General features: G+C 37.9%; 2 protein-coding genes across 21 annotated transcripts in view; both read left to right on the top strand.

The window, feature by feature from the left end:
- The window catches only part of CAPRIN2 (caprin family member 2), a 41,977-nt gene that overhangs the window by 8,702 nt on the left and 14,840 nt on the right, over positions 1–18,435 (top strand). For 14 of the 20 annotated variants that reach the window (XM_012175086.5, XM_012175077.4, XM_042247310.1 and 11 more), the window contains exons 5-11: positions 5,913–6,151; positions 7,623–7,705; positions 9,718–9,885; positions 11,270–11,313; positions 12,201–12,878; positions 15,481–15,603; positions 16,796–16,877. In XM_012175086.5, the coding sequence (XP_012030476.1) occupies positions 5,913–6,151; positions 7,623–7,705; positions 9,718–9,885; positions 11,270–11,313; positions 12,201–12,878; positions 15,481–15,603; positions 16,796–16,877 (1,417 nt within the window). The remainder of the gene's footprint in view (positions 1–5,912; positions 6,152–7,622; positions 7,706–9,717; positions 9,886–11,269; positions 11,314–12,200; positions 12,879–15,480; positions 15,604–16,795; positions 16,878–18,435) is intronic. The other 6 variants (XM_042247303.1, XM_042247304.1, XM_042247305.1 and 3 more) reach the window with 1 other exon arrangement.
- On the top strand, positions 10,093–10,547 carry LOC101107776 (small ribosomal subunit protein uS8-like). The gene has a single exon (XM_042247315.1). The coding sequence runs from the start codon at positions 10,124–10,126 to the stop codon at positions 10,514–10,516; it is 393 nt and encodes a 130-aa protein (XP_042103249.1). The 5' UTR covers positions 10,093–10,123; the 3' UTR covers positions 10,517–10,547.

Below are 18,435 nucleotides of genomic sequence, written 5' to 3' on the forward strand. Positions count from 1 at the left end.
AACAAAATACCACAAAATATTCTGAAGTTGACGACATCTACCATCTTAATCTTTGTATTATATAATTCTGAGTTGCTCTCTTCTGGATGTCTGACTTTTAAAAGGTAGTGTGAAATCTAAAATAGCCTAGTATAGAGATACTTCCTTCTGTTTCTGAACACTTCTCTTAATGCAAGTCTAAGATGATATTTGCAAAGATGGCCTCTATAAAGGACAGAAATGGTATGGACCTAACAGAAGCAGAAGATATTAAGAAGAGGTGGCAAGAATACACAGAAGAACTGTACAAAGAAGATCTTCATGACCCAGATAATCACAATGGTGTGATCACTCACCTAGAGCCAGATATCCTGGAATGTGAAGTCAAGTGGGCCTTAGAAAGCATCACTAGGAACAAAGCTAGTGGAGGTGATGGAATTCCTGTTGAGCTATTTCAAATCCTGAAAGATGATGCTGTCAAAGTGCTATACTCAATATGCCAGGAAATATGGAAAACTCAGCAGTGGCCACAGGACTGGAAAATGTCAGTTTTCATTCCAATCCCAAAGAAAGGCAATGCCAAAGAATGCTCAAACTACAGCACAGTTGCACTCATCTCACACGCTAGTAAAGTAATGCTCAAAATTCTCCAAGCCAAGCTTCAGCAATACGTGAACCGTGAACTTCCAGATGTTCAAGCTGGTTTTAGAAAAGGTAGAGGAACCAGAGATCAAATTGCCAACATCCACTGGATCATTGAAAAAGCAAGAGAGTTCCAGAAAAACATCTATTTCTGCTTTATTGACTATGCCAAAGCCTTGGACTGTGTGGATCACAATAAACTGTGGAAAATTCTGAAAGAGATGGGCATACCAGACCACCTGATCTGCCTCTTGAGAAATCTACATGCAGATCAGGAAGCAACAGTTAGAACTGGACATGGAAAAACAGACTGGTTCCAAATAGGAAAAGGAGTACATCAAGGCTGTATATTGTCACCCTGCTTATTTAACTTCTATGCAGAGTACATCATGAGAAACACTGGGCTGGAAGAAGCAGAAGCTGGAATCAAGATTGCCAGGAGAAATCTCAATAACCTAAGTTATGCAGATCACACCACCTTTATGGCAGAAAGTGAAGAGGAACTAAAAAGCCTCTTGATGAAAGTGAAAGAGGAAAGCGAAAAAGTTGCCTTAGAGCTCAACATTCAGAAAACGAAGATCATGGCATCCGGTCCCATCACTTCATGGGAAATAGATGGGGAAACAGTGGAAACAGTGTTAAACTTTATGTTTTTGGGCTCCAAAATCACTGAAGATGCTGACTGCAGCCATGAAATTAAAAGATGCTTACTCCTTGGAAGAAAAGTTACGACCAACCTAGATAGCATATTAAAAAACAGAGACGTTACTTTGCCAACAAAGGTCCATCTAGTTAAGGCTATGGTTTTTCCAGTGGTCGTGTATGGATGTGAGAGTTGGACTGTGAAGAAAGCTGAGCACCAAAGAATTGATGCTTTTGAACTGTGGTGTTGGAGAAGATTCTTGAGAGTCCCTTGGACTGCAAGGAGATCCAACCAGTCCATTCTGAAGGAGATCAGCCCTGGGTGTTCTTTGGAAGGACTGATGCTAAAGCTGAAACTCCAATACTTTGGCCACTTCATGTGAAGAGTTGACTCATTGGAAAAGACTCTGATGCTGGGAGGGATTGGGGGCAAGAGGAGAAGGGGATGACAGAGGATGAGATGGCTGGATGGCATCACTGACTTGATAGACATGAGTTTGATTGAACCCTGGGAGTTGATGAAGGACAGTGAAGTCTGGTGTGCTGCAGTCCATGGGGTCGCAAAGAGTCGAACATGACTGAGTGACCGAACTGAAGATGATATTAGCTTTGTTATCCATAGGGCACTTTAACTCACATTCACTTTTCATTACTTAATTTTAATACTTTTTGTTGGCTCCACATCTGTTAAGTATTTCTAGGCTATTTTATTATATTTATTTTTTTGGCTATACCACGTGGCATGTGGGATCTTACTTCCCTAATCAGGGATGAAACCCATGCCCCCTGCATTGGAAGGGTGGAATCTTAACCACTCGGCTCCCAGGGAAGTTCCTCTAGACTATTTTATTATTTTAAAAACTTTTAATTCCTGTAGGCTATTTTCAGTACTAGAGGAATTAAAAGTTTTTAAGTGTTTTTAAGTCTTTTTTTTCTGATACATGTGATTGATTTACCCCTCTCCCAATATGTTGAGTTGATTTAGTTTTGGTCCATTGTGCTAAAAGAAAGATCTTTATGTTTACCTGCTGGTTGGAGGTTTGAAGTATATTTCTATAATACTTAATAATTTCTCTTAACTCTTTTCTCAGAGTTAACCCTATCAAATTTTAATTTTCTACCCAGGTGTTTTTTTTCAGTGTACGGTGTTCTTTTTAGATTTAAATCTTGTTTTAAACATCATCCATGTGCCAGGCACTATGGAGTTTCACTGTTTTATTTTCATCTTTCAGCCTATTGGGGAATTTTTTTTTTTTTTAATGAAGGTTTTCTTTTGTTAGACCTCTGCTATGAGATAGCCTGTTTGTAGTTTGTGTAACATTTTCTTCTTTCCCTTCAAATTAGAGTTGGGAGCCTTCCTATTCAGTCCACATCTCTTTGTTTTTTTGATATGAGCTTTGTCCTTTGATAGGGATGTATCATTCAGAGTCATGGTTCAGAAAATAAATTTTATGGTTTGGTACTATTGGTTGGTAATAATCTACTTCATTTCTTTTTAACCGTTCCTCAACTGAAAGAACGGAGAAAGCAATGGCAACCCACTCCAGTACTCTTGCCTGGAAAATCCCATAGACAGAGGAGCCTGGTAGGCTGCAGTCCATGGGATCGTGAAGAGTCGGACATGACTGAGCGACTTCACTTTCACTTTTCACTTTCATGCATTGGAGAAGGAAATGGCAACCCACTCCAGTGTTCTTGCCTGGAGAATCCCAGGGACGGGGGAGCCTGGTGGGCTGCCGTCTATGGGGTTGCACAGAGTCGGACACGACTGATGTGACTTAGCAGCAGCAGCAGCAACTGAAAGAAGATAAGTAACCTGACTTACTAGTTTCCACATAAATAAGGAGAAATAGGCTGCTGTTAGTGGTTTGCCTGATATCTGATTATAACCTGGTTGTCATTCAGCTACTAAGTCATTCTGACTGTTTGTGACCCTATGGACTACAGCATGCCAGGCTCACCTGTACTTCACTATCTCCCAGAATTTGCTCAAACTTATGTCCATTGAGTTGATGCCATCCAACCGTCTCATTCTCTGTCATCCCTTTCTCTTGTCCTCAGTCTTTCCCAGCACCAGGGTCTTTTCCAGGGAGTCAGCTCTTCACATTAGATGGCCAAAGTATTGGAACTTCAGCTTCATCATCAGTCCTTCCAATGAGTATTCAGGGTTGATTTTCTTTAGGATTGACTAGTTTGATCTTGCTGTCCAAGGGAATCTCAAGAGTCTTCTCCAGCACCATAGTTCGAAAGCATCAGTTCTTTGATGCTCAGCCTTCTTTATGGTCCAGCTCTCACATCTGTACGTGGTGGTAGTTTACTCACTAAGTTGTGTCTGACTCTTGCGACCTCGTGGACTGTAGCCTCCCAGGCTCCTCTGTCCATGGGGATTCTCCAGGCAAGAGTACTGAAGTGGGTTGCCATTTCCTTCTCCCACATCTGTACATGACTACTGGAAAAACCATACCCTTGACTATATGGACCTTTGTTGGCAAAGTTCTGTCTCTGCTCTTTTTTAATACGCTGTCTAGATTTGTCACAGCTTTTCTTCCTAGGAGATCTGGAAGAAAACGTATTTCTTACTTGATTAAATCAATAAATATTTGAGGTCCTGTCACATGTCAGAGTCTATGTTGGGTCCTAATGATATACTGGTGAACGACAGAGATAGAGTCCCTGTCATCATGGAGCTGAAGCCTAAGGGGGATGCAGTTCAAGAGAAAGATAAACATTTAATGCAATAGATACTTTGATAGGGGAGGTTCAGTGTGACCTGAGCGATAAGAACACCTAATCCAACCATGGGAGATGGCTAAAGAGAGATGTGAGGTAATCATGTGATACAGTCCCAAAGTGTCCTCAGCACCTTTGTGTTTTCTTATACCACCATGAGTTTGTGTCCAAGGGAATCCTGCTGTCTTGGGGAGCTAGAATTACCACCTCTTTTGTCTTTCCCCTTTCTAAAGCAGAAACTGAGTTTGATAAGTGCTATTGAGGTCCATATTGAGGTCTTGGAAAAAGCTTTGCTGAGCCTTTGCAAAGGCTGGAGAAAATTCCCTTGTTCACATAACCCGCAACCAGTCTGTTTCTCACTGTCAACATTTTATCTTCACCCATTGTCTCTTATCCCTGGTAGTAGTACAAATCATAGTTGGCGTTCATACCCTGTGGAAAGGAATTAATAATGCCATAATGAATTTTTTTCATGAGGGTTTTTTTTTTTTACCACCATCTTAGTTGATTAGGATTTATGAACATCTTTTTTTGTAGAGTTTTGAATATTGATGCTGAATCAGAGTACTTTAATTCATTTATAGGAAAAATCCAAAAAATTTTTTTTCTGTTCCCTTAATTTTCATACCTTGGAGAATATCCAGTATGATGGAAACATTACAGACAGAAAAACAATTTTGGGGAGAAAAAACCGTTTAGGTTTCTCAGAGGAAATAGATGGTACTTTTTATTATTGGTGTTTTATAAATGAGCAGTCACTTTTGGGACCCACATATTATGTCAGACTTTAAAGTATTATAGTTGTGAGCTTTCGAGTAGACTCTAAGCTACTCAGGCTATACATACACACATATTCATTTGAGGGAAAACTTACATTCTGCTAATTTTCCATATGTATTTTGTCAACTAAATATTGGAAGATACAGCTCTATCCAGACTGACAACATTTGAAAATATCTCTCAATTTTGCTTAAAAAATCCCTATGTGCTGTGGCTGTTTTTCTGGCATTTGCAAGACATTTTATTTCTGTTTGGTTTTCAATTCTTCATGTTTTAGCCAGTCATTTTTGGTTGGTTGAAAATTAGCCACTTTAGTTTAAATATACTTCCCCTAGAAAATGAGATCAAAAAACAACCCCAAAATTAAACTGAAGCATTTTCTTAAAATACTTAGCCTAAAAAGGCTTGGTATACATGATATGGAAAAGTAAAACCTTGGGATTATATGGACATTAATGATAGATATTTTGCTTCTCATGATGATAATAGAGGTACTGGATTCAGCCTGGAGTTGGGAGTCACATATTTGGACTTCCTCAGCTCTCGCTAAGAGTCGGACACGACTGAGTGACTTCCCGTTCACTTTTCACTTTCATGCACTGGAGAAGGAAATGGCAACCCACTACAGTGTTCTTGCCTGGAGAATCCCAGGGATGGGGGAGCCTGGTGGGCTGCCATCTATGGGGTCACACAGAGTCGGACACGACTGAAGTAACTTAGCAGCAGCAGCTCTATTGCACTGAGACAAACTAGCTTAGTACCTGATGATCTTGTCAGTTTCACAGTCAGTGTTAGAGATTTATTATCCAGTCTCAATTCTTTGGGATTAGACTTTTGTAGACTAATGGAAGGCTTTCCAGGTAGCACAGTGGTAAAGAATCCACCTGCCAATGCAGGAGATGCAGCAGATGGGGGTTCAATCCCTGGGTTAGGAAGATTCGCTGGAGTAGGAAATGGCAACCCGCTCTAGTCTTCTTCCTGGGAAAATCCCGTGGACTGAGGAGCCTGGTGGGCCACAGTCCGTGGGTTGCAAAGGGCTGGACATGACTGAAGCGACTGAGCAGCACACACAGCACAGACTAGATTGCTAATATGGATTGTGGAGAGTTGCTCGCTTTAATTAACATTTGTCTTAACAGCTACTTAAAGCGCAGAAGAAAGCCCAGAGAAGGGAGCACATGCTAAAACTTGAGGCTGAGAAGAAAAAGCTTCGCACTATACTTCAAGTTCAGTATGTATTACAGAACTTGATGCAGGAACACGTCCAGAAAGACTTCAAAGGGGGCTTGAATGGTGCAGTGTATTTGCCTTTAAAAGAACTTGACTACCTCATTAAATTTTCAAAACTGACCTGTCCTGAAAGAAATGAAAGTCTGAGGTAAGTTAATAAAAATGTTTTCCTAAAACAAGACACATGACACTTTAGCTTTTCAGCGTATATAGTCAGCATTGGAAGCATTGGCTGTCCAGGCTCTCGAAAGGTTGATAGACTGTCTAGTAGGAAAGTGAATTTGAATGGTATCATTAACCTGCTTCTTCATTGTAACACTGATCTTTAAAATGTCTGATAGTTTAGCCTTATACCGGTATTAACCATAATACTAATTATATATACTCTTAAACATTTTTTTGTAATTATGTCAGACTGTTGTATGACTGAGAGTCTTTGCATCCTTACTACTGTACCTAAATGGAGGTAAATGAAATTTAACTTGATCCATATCACTCAGCTGTCAAAGTTAGAATTATTTAGTGTTCTTCTTTTGCTGTGAATAAATACTGAGGCAGTGGCACCCCACTCCAGTACTCTTGCCTGGAAAATCCCATGGACGAAGGAGCCTGGAAGGCTGCAATCCATGGGGTCGCTGAGGGTCGGACATGACTGAGCAACTTCCCTTTCACTTTTCACTTTCATGCATTGGAGAAGGATATGGCAACCCACTCCAGTATTCTTGCCTGGAGAATCCCAGGGACAGGGGAGCCTGGTGGGCTGCCGTCTATGGGGTTGCACAGAGTCGGACACGACTGAAGCGACTTAGCAGCAGCAGCAAATACTGAGGAATAAATTTGATAATTTAAAATAAAAAAACAGCAAATTGAGGCATCTCAGTTTTTTTCTTCTACAGCTATCTATTTGCTGTTTTTGCTTAAATGGAATATGGAGTAAATCAGCTATTGAGCAGAGCTCTTTGCTTTTGATTTGTTAGATTCAGGTCGTTTCAAAGCTGTGTTTGTTAGCCATGCAAAAGCAGAGTTAGTTTCAACTGTTATTAGAAATTACCCTATCAGTTTAGGAAAAAACCTTATAAAACTCTTTAATTACCTATATATAGCCATATATTTATTTATTTACTTATTCCTACCTGATAATCTACTCCACCATCATCATCTATTTGGTTGCTTCCTTCTAATGCTTCACTTTGGTAGATCCAGGGAATAAAGCTTTCTTTAATATTTGAAATGTAAATGAAACCTAATTTGAAAAATGAGCCGCTCTCTTTAAAGTCTGATGTAGCTCTTAATATTTCCAATCCACTGTTCTTTTATCTAGAATGTATACTTGGTAATGAATGATACCATATTGATTGCTTTAAACTCAATTTTTGAGTCTATTCCTTAATGGCTGTATTTGGTAAAATCTTTATTTTAGTTGTTTTAAGGAAAAATGCTTATATATGAAGTCCATAAATGGGCATTTAGTCATCTTTTATAAAATTTCAATTTTTTATTTCCAGAGAGTAAAAAAACACAAAATGAGCATTGAATGTCTTAATTGTTGATATTGTATAAATTGTTCTGCTCCATGTGCCTCTAAAACCACTTTTTCTACTGCTGCTTTTCCTTGTCAGTGTTGAAGACCAGATGGAGCAGTCATCCTTGTACTTTTGGGACCTTTTGGAAGGTAGTGAGAAAGCAGTGGTAGGAACAACATGTGAGTTTTCTCTACTCTGGACTTATGCAGTAAATACTAAACTTTATGTCTAGGAGTTTAGTATGATATCAAGAGCCAAAAGTGTGTCAGTCCATTAGAATTTATGTGTCTGACAATACTAGATTCATTGGCAGAATGATAGCTTTGTTTTGTTCTGTTAGAAGCAGCTCTTGTTTAATTGTACTCACTAAAATAGAACCTATGGTGAGTTTTGAGGTGGCAATTCACTATGATTTGGGAACAGAGCTATATAGACTAGTGCTTGACCATTTTGGGGTTCAGTTCTCTGTTGTGCGTGGTAGTACCCATTCTGTTTAGGAAACCTAAATCCACACATTGTTAATATCAAAGCTTATTTACCAGACCTGCTTAAGAAAATAGGAATGGTTTGGCTCCATAGTCTTTGGAAACATCGTTGTCTACTGATCTGGAATTGATCTGGAGAGAGAGAGTCCTTTTGGCTTTGTAAGTAGGCTTTGACCAGACGACCAAGTACAAATGTCTGGACATGAAGTACATAATTTTGTGTACTAGTTTAGGATAATGAAAACTCACTGGAAGCTGGTAAACATTTTGGTTACTTCCTTTTTAAAAATATTTGAGTATGAATAACCATCTCAATTTCTTAAGTCCTTTCAAATTTAAATCACAGATATTTATTGCTTGGTTAGAATTCAAAGTGATACAAACACTTTGGAAACTAGTTTGTCAGTTTTTTAAATAAAATTGTGTTTACTTACTATATCACCAAGCAGTTACACTTCTAGTACCCAAGAGAATTGAAAACGTACGTTCATTTAAGTACTTGTACATGAATGTTCATACCAGCTTATTCAGAACAGTCCCAAATTGAACCCAGTCCAGATGTATATCAGCTGATAATTAATAAACAAAATGTGATACATCCATACAGTGAAATCATTTCAGCAGTAAAAAAGGAGTGAATTATTGATACTGTAGTAGCTTATGTGAATCTCAAAATAAATCATGCTAAATGAAAGAAGCCAGATAAAAAACGAGTGCGTAATGTATGATTTCACTTAATGAAATTCTAGAAAAGACATAACGTGAATGATAGCAGGTCAGTGGTTGTTAGGGAGTAGGGGGAAGAGATTGTTTATAAAAGGGAAATGAGGGAACTTTTTGAGTTGATTAAAACAGTCTATATTGTGGTTATGGTAGAAGTAACATGATTTACATACCTGCTAAAACTGTACACTTAAAATGTGAATTTTGTTTCTTGTAAATTTTACCTCAAAGTTGATTTTAAAAGAAAGGTAATCTGTGTCATAGTATTCCTCTGAAAAGAATAGTAGACCCCAATCAAGTTTGAGAACTCTGCTTTATTTGGGAATTATATTTTTAGTGGCTATCAAAAGTGAAGTAGACTTTAGATCTGTTTATGATCTTTAACGTTATTTTAAGGTTTTTCTTGATTATCAAATGGTGATGTGGTAGGAGTGAAATACAGCATAATTCAAGAGTAAAATCTTAATCATGGAATTTTGTACTGTAAACATTCTTTAGAGATTGTCCGAGATAGGTTTTTCTAAAGATTATGTTTGAGGAATTGTGTTATTTTACTTCTCCAAAGCCGTAGTTACTTGGGGAACGTAGAGTAATTGCTTATTGTGATGTCGTGGGGGTGGATGGGAAAATTCTATTTTCTCCCAGCTCAGGGAATAAATATGTGCTTTTTATGACATACTAGAATCTTCAATTGGAATCTCTGATTTTTAGTCATTTTCCAAATGGTGGAAATGGAGGTCCGGAGAAACTTGTGACTTGCTAAAACTTTGGGATTCTGACTTTTAAAATTTATATTCATTCAGTATGAGGTAATGATGGACTGCATATTTCCTTTTTATAGTATGACCAGTTCTTTAAGTATCCCCAGTGTAGAATGTTATAATGACATACAACTAGGATAAAATTATAAGATTTCTATTTCAAATAATTTTCCGTGAACTATTCAGCTATGTGATAACTAACTCTTAGTCACTTTTTGTTAGACAAACACATGAAAGATCTACTCTCTAAATTGCTGAACTCAGGATATTTTGAAAGTATCCCAGTTCCAAAAAATGCCAAGGAAAAAGAGGTATCATTGGAGGAAGAAATGCTAATAAAATCGGAGAAGAAAAAACAATTATTGAAGACTGAATCTGTTAAAGAGTCAGGTTTGTTGTGATCTCTGAAATTCTTTATAGTGGTTGCATTTTTAACACTTAACCAAATGAATCAAATCATTGTAAAATGATTGCTTTGTTTTAATTTTATTTTCTGCATGCATAGAAATCTTTACTAGTCCCAGGATAAGCCTAGGTTTAGGAAACATCTCTAGGCTTTACTACCATGATTGGCAGTGAATCTCAATAGAAATTTTAGCTCTTTCTGCCATCTTTCCGTGCCACCAGAATGGTGTGCATGAATGCCCTGGCTGATGGTCTCAAGAGTATCAACAATGCCGAAAAGAGAGGCAGACGTCAGGTCCTTATCAGGCCGTGCTCCAAAGTTGTCATCAGGTTTCTAACAGTGATGATGAAGCATGGTTACGTTGGCGAATTTGAAATCATTGATGATCATGGGGCTGGGAAAATTGTTGTGAACCTCACAGGCAGGCTAAATACGTGTGGAGTGATCAGCCCCAGATTTGATGTGCAACTCAAAGATCTAGAAAAATGGCAGAATAACCTGCTCCCATCCCGTCAGTTTGGTTTCATTGTACTGACAACCTCAGCTGGCTTCATGGACCATGAAGAAACAAGACAAAAACATACAGGAGGGAAAATCCTTGGATTCTTTTTCTAGGGATGTAATACATACAAATAAAATGCCTCAGGGTGGGGGGTAAAAAAGAAATTTTAGGTTATACTTTGTTATAAGAGAGTATACTTATGTTAAAATGAGGCGTTTTAATGAATCTTTTCATTAAACTATTAGGATCATTCCATTTAAAACTGTTTAAATGTAAGTTATAGTAGAGTTCAATACTGTAGGCCAAGAATATAAATAATCTAAGGTTAACATACTGATCAAAGGAAAAAAATGCCAAAATCAGTTAAAGAAATATGTTTTTCAAAATTCTACTTTTCTTGGAGAAGAAATACTTTAAGTAAGGAACATGTTTACTAATGATTGTAGAGGCTGGAAAGAATTATTACTTCTAAGGAGGTAGTCCAAGCAGCTTTATGTTAGCCACTAGCAAGATTCAAGTGTTTCTCATTTATACCCCATGACACCAAAGCTATAAGTCTATCTTGAAAGAAGCTGGTGTTTGTGGGTAAGGGGAGATGGTCCTATTTTCAGTCAGAAATCAGTTTGTAACTGCAGCTTGAATTCAGAAAACTGTCTTGCGTAAGGAGAGCAACTAGCTCCAACTAGCCTCAGCCCACATGCTTTTGACCAACACCCAATTGTGAGAGTTACTTCTTCCATAAATATACTTAATTGCACCATCCTTTTTCTGTTACCCTTCTGAAATTTGTTTCTTAATTATAGTGTAATCAGTCTAAAAACGTAAGTTTTCCTGGTATTTATTTAATATTTCTTTTATTTTCTCAGAGTCTCTTATGGAACTGGCACAACCAGAGATACAACCACAAGAGGTAAGGTACTAAAAGGCAATTTTTCAGTCAACTTTAGGTTTTGAGACTTTTGAATAGTGTTGTGGTTAGAAACTGAGGCTCTGGATTTAGACTGCATAAGCTTGAATCCTGGCCTTGCAACTTACTAGCTTTTTAGTGACTTTGGGCGAGATACCTAGCTCAGCTGTGTCTGTTATTTTCCTGCATAAAATGGGGATAATGATAATGCCTGCCTTACATATTTATTGTGAGGTTTGAAGGAGTTCACTTAAATTCTAAGTTACTTACACTTTGGCCTGGCATACAAGTTACAAGTGTTAGCTGTTGCTGTTTTTGGCTGCTGTACTGGAATTTAAAGATGAGTAGGATTTTGCTCTTGCCAGAATTTACTCATATTGGTAACAGAAGAGGGTATTTGTTCTCTTTCTGAAGTGACATTTTAATTCATGGAGGCTGAAAATAATGGAAGAAGCAGAATCACAGTATGATTGATACATAATGGAAATAAAGAAAAGGCTGGTAATTCAGGGAACATAAGGCTTCAGTATAAAGAGAATAACTTTGTGTATTTGAACTATCCTCTGCCTTAACATTTGAGGGAGTCAGGTGGTCCCAAAGGTGGCAGAGGCGGAATAACCTTGATAGGAGAGCCTGAGCCAAGCAGACGTGGCACTGTAGTGTGCACTGCCCACCAGTCTAGGTGAGCCGCGTGTAGATCACTACTTTTGAAGTTTGTCTTTCTATTAATTTAGGGGAAAGGAATGGACTAAAAAGGAGGAGACTCTCTTCGAGTAGGTTAAGGACAGAAATTTCCTGTTAGCACAGTGGTTCAGACCAGTAGACATAGGAGTTTAGTACTGCCCCCAAGGTCTACAGACTGACTTGAATGCATTTTCCCTCTGGTTTAGTTTCTTAACAGACGCTACATGACAGAAGTAGATTATTCAAGTAAACAAGATGAAGAGCAATCTTGGGAAGCAGATTATGCTAGAAAACCAAATCTCCCCAAATGTTGGGATATGCTTACTGAACCAGATGGGCAGGAGAAGAAACAGGAAACCTTCAAGTCCTGGGAGTCTTCTGTAAAGCACCAGGAGGTTTCAAAGGCTGCGGTTTCCTTAGAACAGAGGAAACAAGAGATTCCAAAACTCAGGTCCACTCTGCAGGAAGAGCAGAAGAAGCAGGATGTCTCCAAAACCAAACCAGCTCCTGGCCAGTGGAAGCAGGAAGCTTCCAAATCCAAAGCAGGATACATTCAAGAGGAACAGAAGAAGCAGGAAACACTGAAGCCTTGGCCAGTTCAGCCGCAGAAAGAACAGGAGCCAAAGAAGCAAACGCCAAAGTCTTGGACACCATCTGTGCAGAGTGACCAGGACATCACCAAGTCATGGGCCTCTCCCACGTGTGAAGAACAGGATGCACGACATCCAGAGACTCCGAAATCCTGGGAAAACAACGTTGAGAGTCAGAAACACCCTTTAACACCACAATCACAGATTTCTCCAAAGTCCTGGGGAGTAGCTGCAGCAAGCCTCATACCAAATGACCAGCTCCTTCCCAGGAAGTTTAATACAGAACCCAAAGATGTGAGTTGATTTGTATCAGTCTGTTCCTGTCATTGTAGGCATAAATAGAGATTTGTGATAGTGATAATTTAAAATTTCTCATTAGAAAAAAATCAGTAAAACCCAAGTTAATATATAAAGTATTTCACTTAACCCTTTAATGCATAGTTTGTTTTTCCTAGAAAATTGGAAGCAGACTTAGTCTGTCTTTTGTGCCTAATCTGAAGTGAAATTTCTGCAATTAGAAATAATGTTTTAATGCTCAAGTTTTAATGACATGATATGGTATTAAAATAATGATAGTCAGAGAAGACTATAATGTGAAGTGAGATATGTAAATGCATATCAAAAGGTGGGAGACCTTTTTCTGATGCAAGTTACATTTTTCTATATTCTCTTCTTTCTCTTTCACTGACTTATAATCATTCAATTAGCCTGTCCTCTTTGAATAAGGAACAAATGGACAGGAGAAGAAACAGGAATCTTTCATCTCCTGTTTCTGAAGATTAGTAGTTGGGGAGGGAGCTGGATTAGTTGTCTGTTTCTGTTTCAAAATAAAAAGTTTCTGCAGATGAAAAATGTAGGTGTTTACCATTCTATAATTAGGTTTTGAAGTATGAGATTTGGTTCAAATATGAAGCCTCATTCTGTTAATAATAAATAACCCATGCCAGTAATATAAGGCTTATAATGAATAATCCATAGATACAGTGCTAGTTAGTCTTGTCTTTTATTAGAAGTTATTTGTCACTACTTCAGTGCAAACTTGTTGAAGACTTATTATTACCTTGTTTGCTAAGAAGTGTGAACTCACTACCCTCCCAGTGTTCTCCATGTCCATCTCATGTTCCTGAACTTCCATGCCAGTTTAGCCAGAAGTGAAAGTGTTAGATGCTCAGTCGTGTCCGACTCCTTGCGACCCAATGGACTAGCCCACTAAGGCTCCTCTTCCATGGCAAGAATGCTGGAGTGGATTGCAGTTTCCTTCTCCAGGGGATCTTCCTAATCCAGGGATCGAACCCAGATGTATTGAGGACCATATATCTTTGGTCCTTTAACAGTTTGAAGAATATTTTTCTATGTTGCACAGGGAACTGTACTCAATAGTTTTTAATAACCGATAAAGGAAAAGACTCTGAAAAAGAATGCACACACATACATATATAAAAAACTGAATCACTGTGATGTATACCTGAAACTAACATGATATTGTATATCATAAATCAACTATACTTCAGTTAAAAAGTGAGGGGAAGAAAACATTTTGTTTAGGGAATTCAGATCATTGCATTTGATAAATTACGCCTGCTGCAATTCTGCCTTTTGGGAAGAGAATTTTAGAGTTACTTGTCTCCTTTTATTTTCCTTTCTTCCTCTTTAAGTGGTAATGTAATTTTAGCTTCATCCTGACCTTGCAGAAGATTGATAGCCTTATTTCATTAACCAGATATCATATGACAGTAATTTTAACATGATAGCTATCAATATTTCGGGAAATTTATAAATCAAATTTAATACTTCAATAAAGTTGCTCAAAAAACACAGTTAAAAATTCCAGTAGGTATAACAGTGCTGAGCCTTGACCATAGGAAATATTGATACCCTGCTGTTTGTTGAATAGTATTTAAAATCAAGAGTGTTTAATTGTAAATGTCAGAACTCATTTATTGTACCTTATGGCACAGACATCATCATATTGAAGTTATAGGGTCTCTCAGTGACTGCGGGGATGTGTGTCTGTATAAACACAGTATTTGCCTCTATCTGTATTGCAGTCTCCACTGTCTTTAATATGACTAAGTACAGTTAAGGGCAAAAAAGAGTTCAAAGCCAAAAGACTAGATACATGAAATAAATCACCAAAGTTCATACTTTTCTCCTAAAAGAGCCTTTCATATATTTCCTTAGGGTCTATTAACTATTATTTTATGACGCTGTTGATGTAGCTTAGCTGTGTGATTTCTTAGTGAATTAGAAGATGGAGAGGAGGAGCTGGTAGGGGTCGGTTTGCTGATACCTGTAAGAAATAACCATAAACATGAGGTCTGTTTCAGCAATCTTAAGAAATTTAGCTGGAGGGGGACCACATTCTAAACATTAGTAGCCCCGCCAAAGTATGCTTATTTTATAACAAAATATAACAGTGTATTTCCTAAACTCTAGGATATATGTGTATACATTTTTATACCTTAACGTTTCTGAAATCAGATATATATTAAAAATGGGATATATAATTAATGTGATAGTAACTTTTTTCCTTGGAAAAAGGTCATTGAGGTGTTTTATATTATAGGCAGTGGCATCTTGTGGAGGACGTAAGGTAACCGATGTCCACAATGAAAGAACTTTATCACAGAAGTTCTGCTTTTATTGGCCTTCCTTTTAAAAAAGATGATGGTTAGCAACAGTTCCCATTAAAGTTGTACTGAAGGGGGAAACATTTAGACTTTGTTTAAATTACTTAGAAGAGGCATTTGTGTGGAAATTCTTTACCTGAGATAAACCTATAAGTGAACACTGCTATGTGTTTTGATTACATTAAGATGCAGTGATAAGCTAAGTTTCCTGAATCAAGCTGTTGAATTTGAACTTCACTCTTACACATTATGGGTTTATCTTGTAGGTGCCTAAGCCTATGCATCAGCCTGTAGGTTCTTCCTCTACCCTTCCAAAGGATCCAGTATTGAGGAAAGAAAAACTGCAGGATCTGATGACCCAGATTCAAGGAACTTGTAACTTTATGCAAGTATGAGTCATTATTAAGTGAATCTTAAATGCTAGTTATGGGGCTACTAGCTTCTGGTCTGAAGCATTAAATGAAGTTGTTAAGAGCATATATTCTGGTGTTCAGAATGAGTACAAATCTCGGCTCTGCCACTTGCTCGCTCTGAGAGTTTAGGCAAGTTACTTAACTTTCTGCCTCAGTTTCTTTTTTGAAAAAAAAAAAAAAAAAAGAGGATAATAGTTCCTGTTCCTGTTTGTTGTGAGTAATGAAATGAATTAAACGTGTAAGAAGCTTAAAGTGCTCAAGTGATATTGCTGCTGTAGCTCATTAGTAGTTTCTGCTCAGACTGTGAGAACCTGTGCTATGCTTGGTATTTGATAGATGCCATTGTGTGTAAATAATCATGACATTCATTGCCCTCAAAGAGTTTATATTTCATTTGTATAAGATGAGTTAAGTCAATAGTTAAATGTTACATTGTGTTACACAAACACGTGCAGAATTTTAAAATATTGTGATATTATTGAGCTAGGAAGTAGGCAAATAGAGATTTTTGTGTGTTAATAGTAAAAAGATCTTGCTTTGGAGTTAGACCTGCATTTAAATCTACTTCTGCCAATTACCAGTTATATAATCTGACAAACTCCCAACCTTCTACTTTTTTATTAAGTGAGAGAATTGCTTACTTCTTCAGATTATTTGATGACAAATAAAGGACCTAAAATGATCACTACAAGTGTGTAAGTTAAGTACTCAAAACGTTGGAAATATTTCCAGGATAACCAAGATAGGCACATGGAAGAAGAGAATGGCTTGTTGTCATGAAAGTATCTGAGAGGATGAATTAGTTTAGTGGTTGAGATAAAATAATTAAAACTTCTCATTGGTTATAATAAAAATGAGGGCTCAGTCTATGCTAGGATTAATGTTTATGTTTAAACCTTCAAGTGAGGAGTTTTCCTAACTTGGCCTTAGAATTACTATTAGAATTTTAATACTTGATAGTCTTAAGGTTTGACAGTTACTTTAGATTTACGTTTAATTTCTTCTCCTAAAAGACTTAAGTTATTAACATCTTAAGATAGTTATTAGATAAATTCCTATAGCTAATAAGCAGAGGTTTATGACAACATCATAAATAATTTAATGGTAATAGGTTTACCAACCAACGGTGATCTTTGTTTCCACTCATTATTTAAAATCTTATCTTTAGGAATCTATTCTGGATTTTGACAAACCTTCAAGTGCAATTCCATCGTCACAGCCGCCTTCAGCTACTCCAGGTAGCCCAGTAGGTATGTCCTCATTCTTAAGACTTGTTACACCTACAGCTGTTTGTTCCAATTGTTTCTTTTATAAATAATTTTACTCTTGACTTGCTTGACTCTTTTCAACTCTGTACATCTAGTGTTGAGGCTTTTGCATCCTGTGAGTGAAATTCTGTCAGTGGTATTTAGTGCACTGCTTAACACTGATTAACACAGGACTGGAAAAGGTCAGTTTTCATTCCAATCCCAAAGAAAGGCAATGCCAAAGAATGCTCAAACTACCACACAATTACACTCACCTCACACGCTAGTAAGGTAATGGTCAAAATTTTCCAAGCCAGGTTTCAACAGTACGTGAACTGTGAACTTCCAGATGTTCAAGCTGGATTTAGAAAAGGCAGAGGAACCAGAGATCAAATTGCCAACATACGTTGGATCATTGAAAAAGCAAGAGAGTTCCAGAAAAACATCTATTTCGGCTTTGTTGACTATGCCAAAGCCTTGGACTGTGTGGATCACCACAAACTGTGGAAAATTCTTAGAGATGGGAATACCAGACCACCTGACCTGCCTCTTGAGAAATCTGTATGCAGGTCAGGAAGCAACAGTTAGAACTGGACATGGAACAACAGACTGGTTCCAAATATGGAAAGGAGTATGTCAAGGCTGTATATTGTCACCATGCTTATTTAACTTACATGCAGAGTACATCATGAGAAACGCTGGGCTGGAAGAAGCACAAGCTGGAATCAAGATTGCCAGGAGAAATATCAGTAACCTCAGATATGCAGATGATACCACCCTTATGGCAGAAAGTGAAGAAGAGCTAAAGAGCCTCTTGATAAAAATGAAAGAGGAAAGTGAAAAAGTTGGCTTAAAGCTCAGCTTTCAGGAAACTTAGATCATGGCATCTGGCCCCATCACTTCATGGCAAATAGATGGGGAAACAGTGACAGACATTGTTTTTTTGGGCTCCACAATTGCAGATGGTGATTGCAGCCATGAAATTAAAAGACGCTTGCTCCTTGGAAGAAAAGTTATGACCAAGCAAGACAGCATATTAAAAAGCAGGGACATTACTTTGCCCACAAAGGTCTGTCTAGTCAAGGCAATGGTTTTTCCAGTAGTCATGTATGGATGTGAGAGTTGGACTATAACTGAGCACAGAAGAATTAATGCTTTTGAACTGGGGTGTTGGAAAAGACTCTTGAGAGTCCCTTGGACTTCAAGGAGATCCAACCAGTCCATCCTAAAAGAAATCAGTCCTGAATATTCATTGGAAGGACTGGTGTTGAAGCTGAAACTTCAGTACTTTGGCCACCTGATGTGAAGAACTGACTCATTGGAAAAGACCCTTTTGCTGGGAAAGATTGAAGGTGGGTGGAGAAGAGGACAACAGAGGATGAGATGGTTGGATGGCATCACCAACTTAATGGATATGAGTTTGAGTAAACTCTGGGAGTTGGTGATGAACAGGGAGGCCTGGCATGCTGTAGTCCATGGGGTTGCAAAGAGTCGGACACAACTGAGTGACTGAACTGAACTGACTGAACTGATTAACACTGCACCAACACGGGTTAATCTG

Source organism: Ovis aries, chromosome 3 (assembly GCF_016772045.2).
Source record: "Ovis aries strain OAR_USU_Benz2616 breed Rambouillet chromosome 3, ARS-UI_Ramb_v3.0, whole genome shotgun sequence".
NCBI lineage: Eukaryota > Metazoa > Chordata > Mammalia > Artiodactyla > Bovidae > Ovis > Ovis aries.

What these genes read in the sequence shown, in the direction of transcription:
- LOC101107776 (XM_042247315.1), top strand. Translation starts at nt 10,124, where the DNA reads ATGGTGTGCATGAATGCCCTGGCTGATGGTCTCAAGAGTATCAACAAT.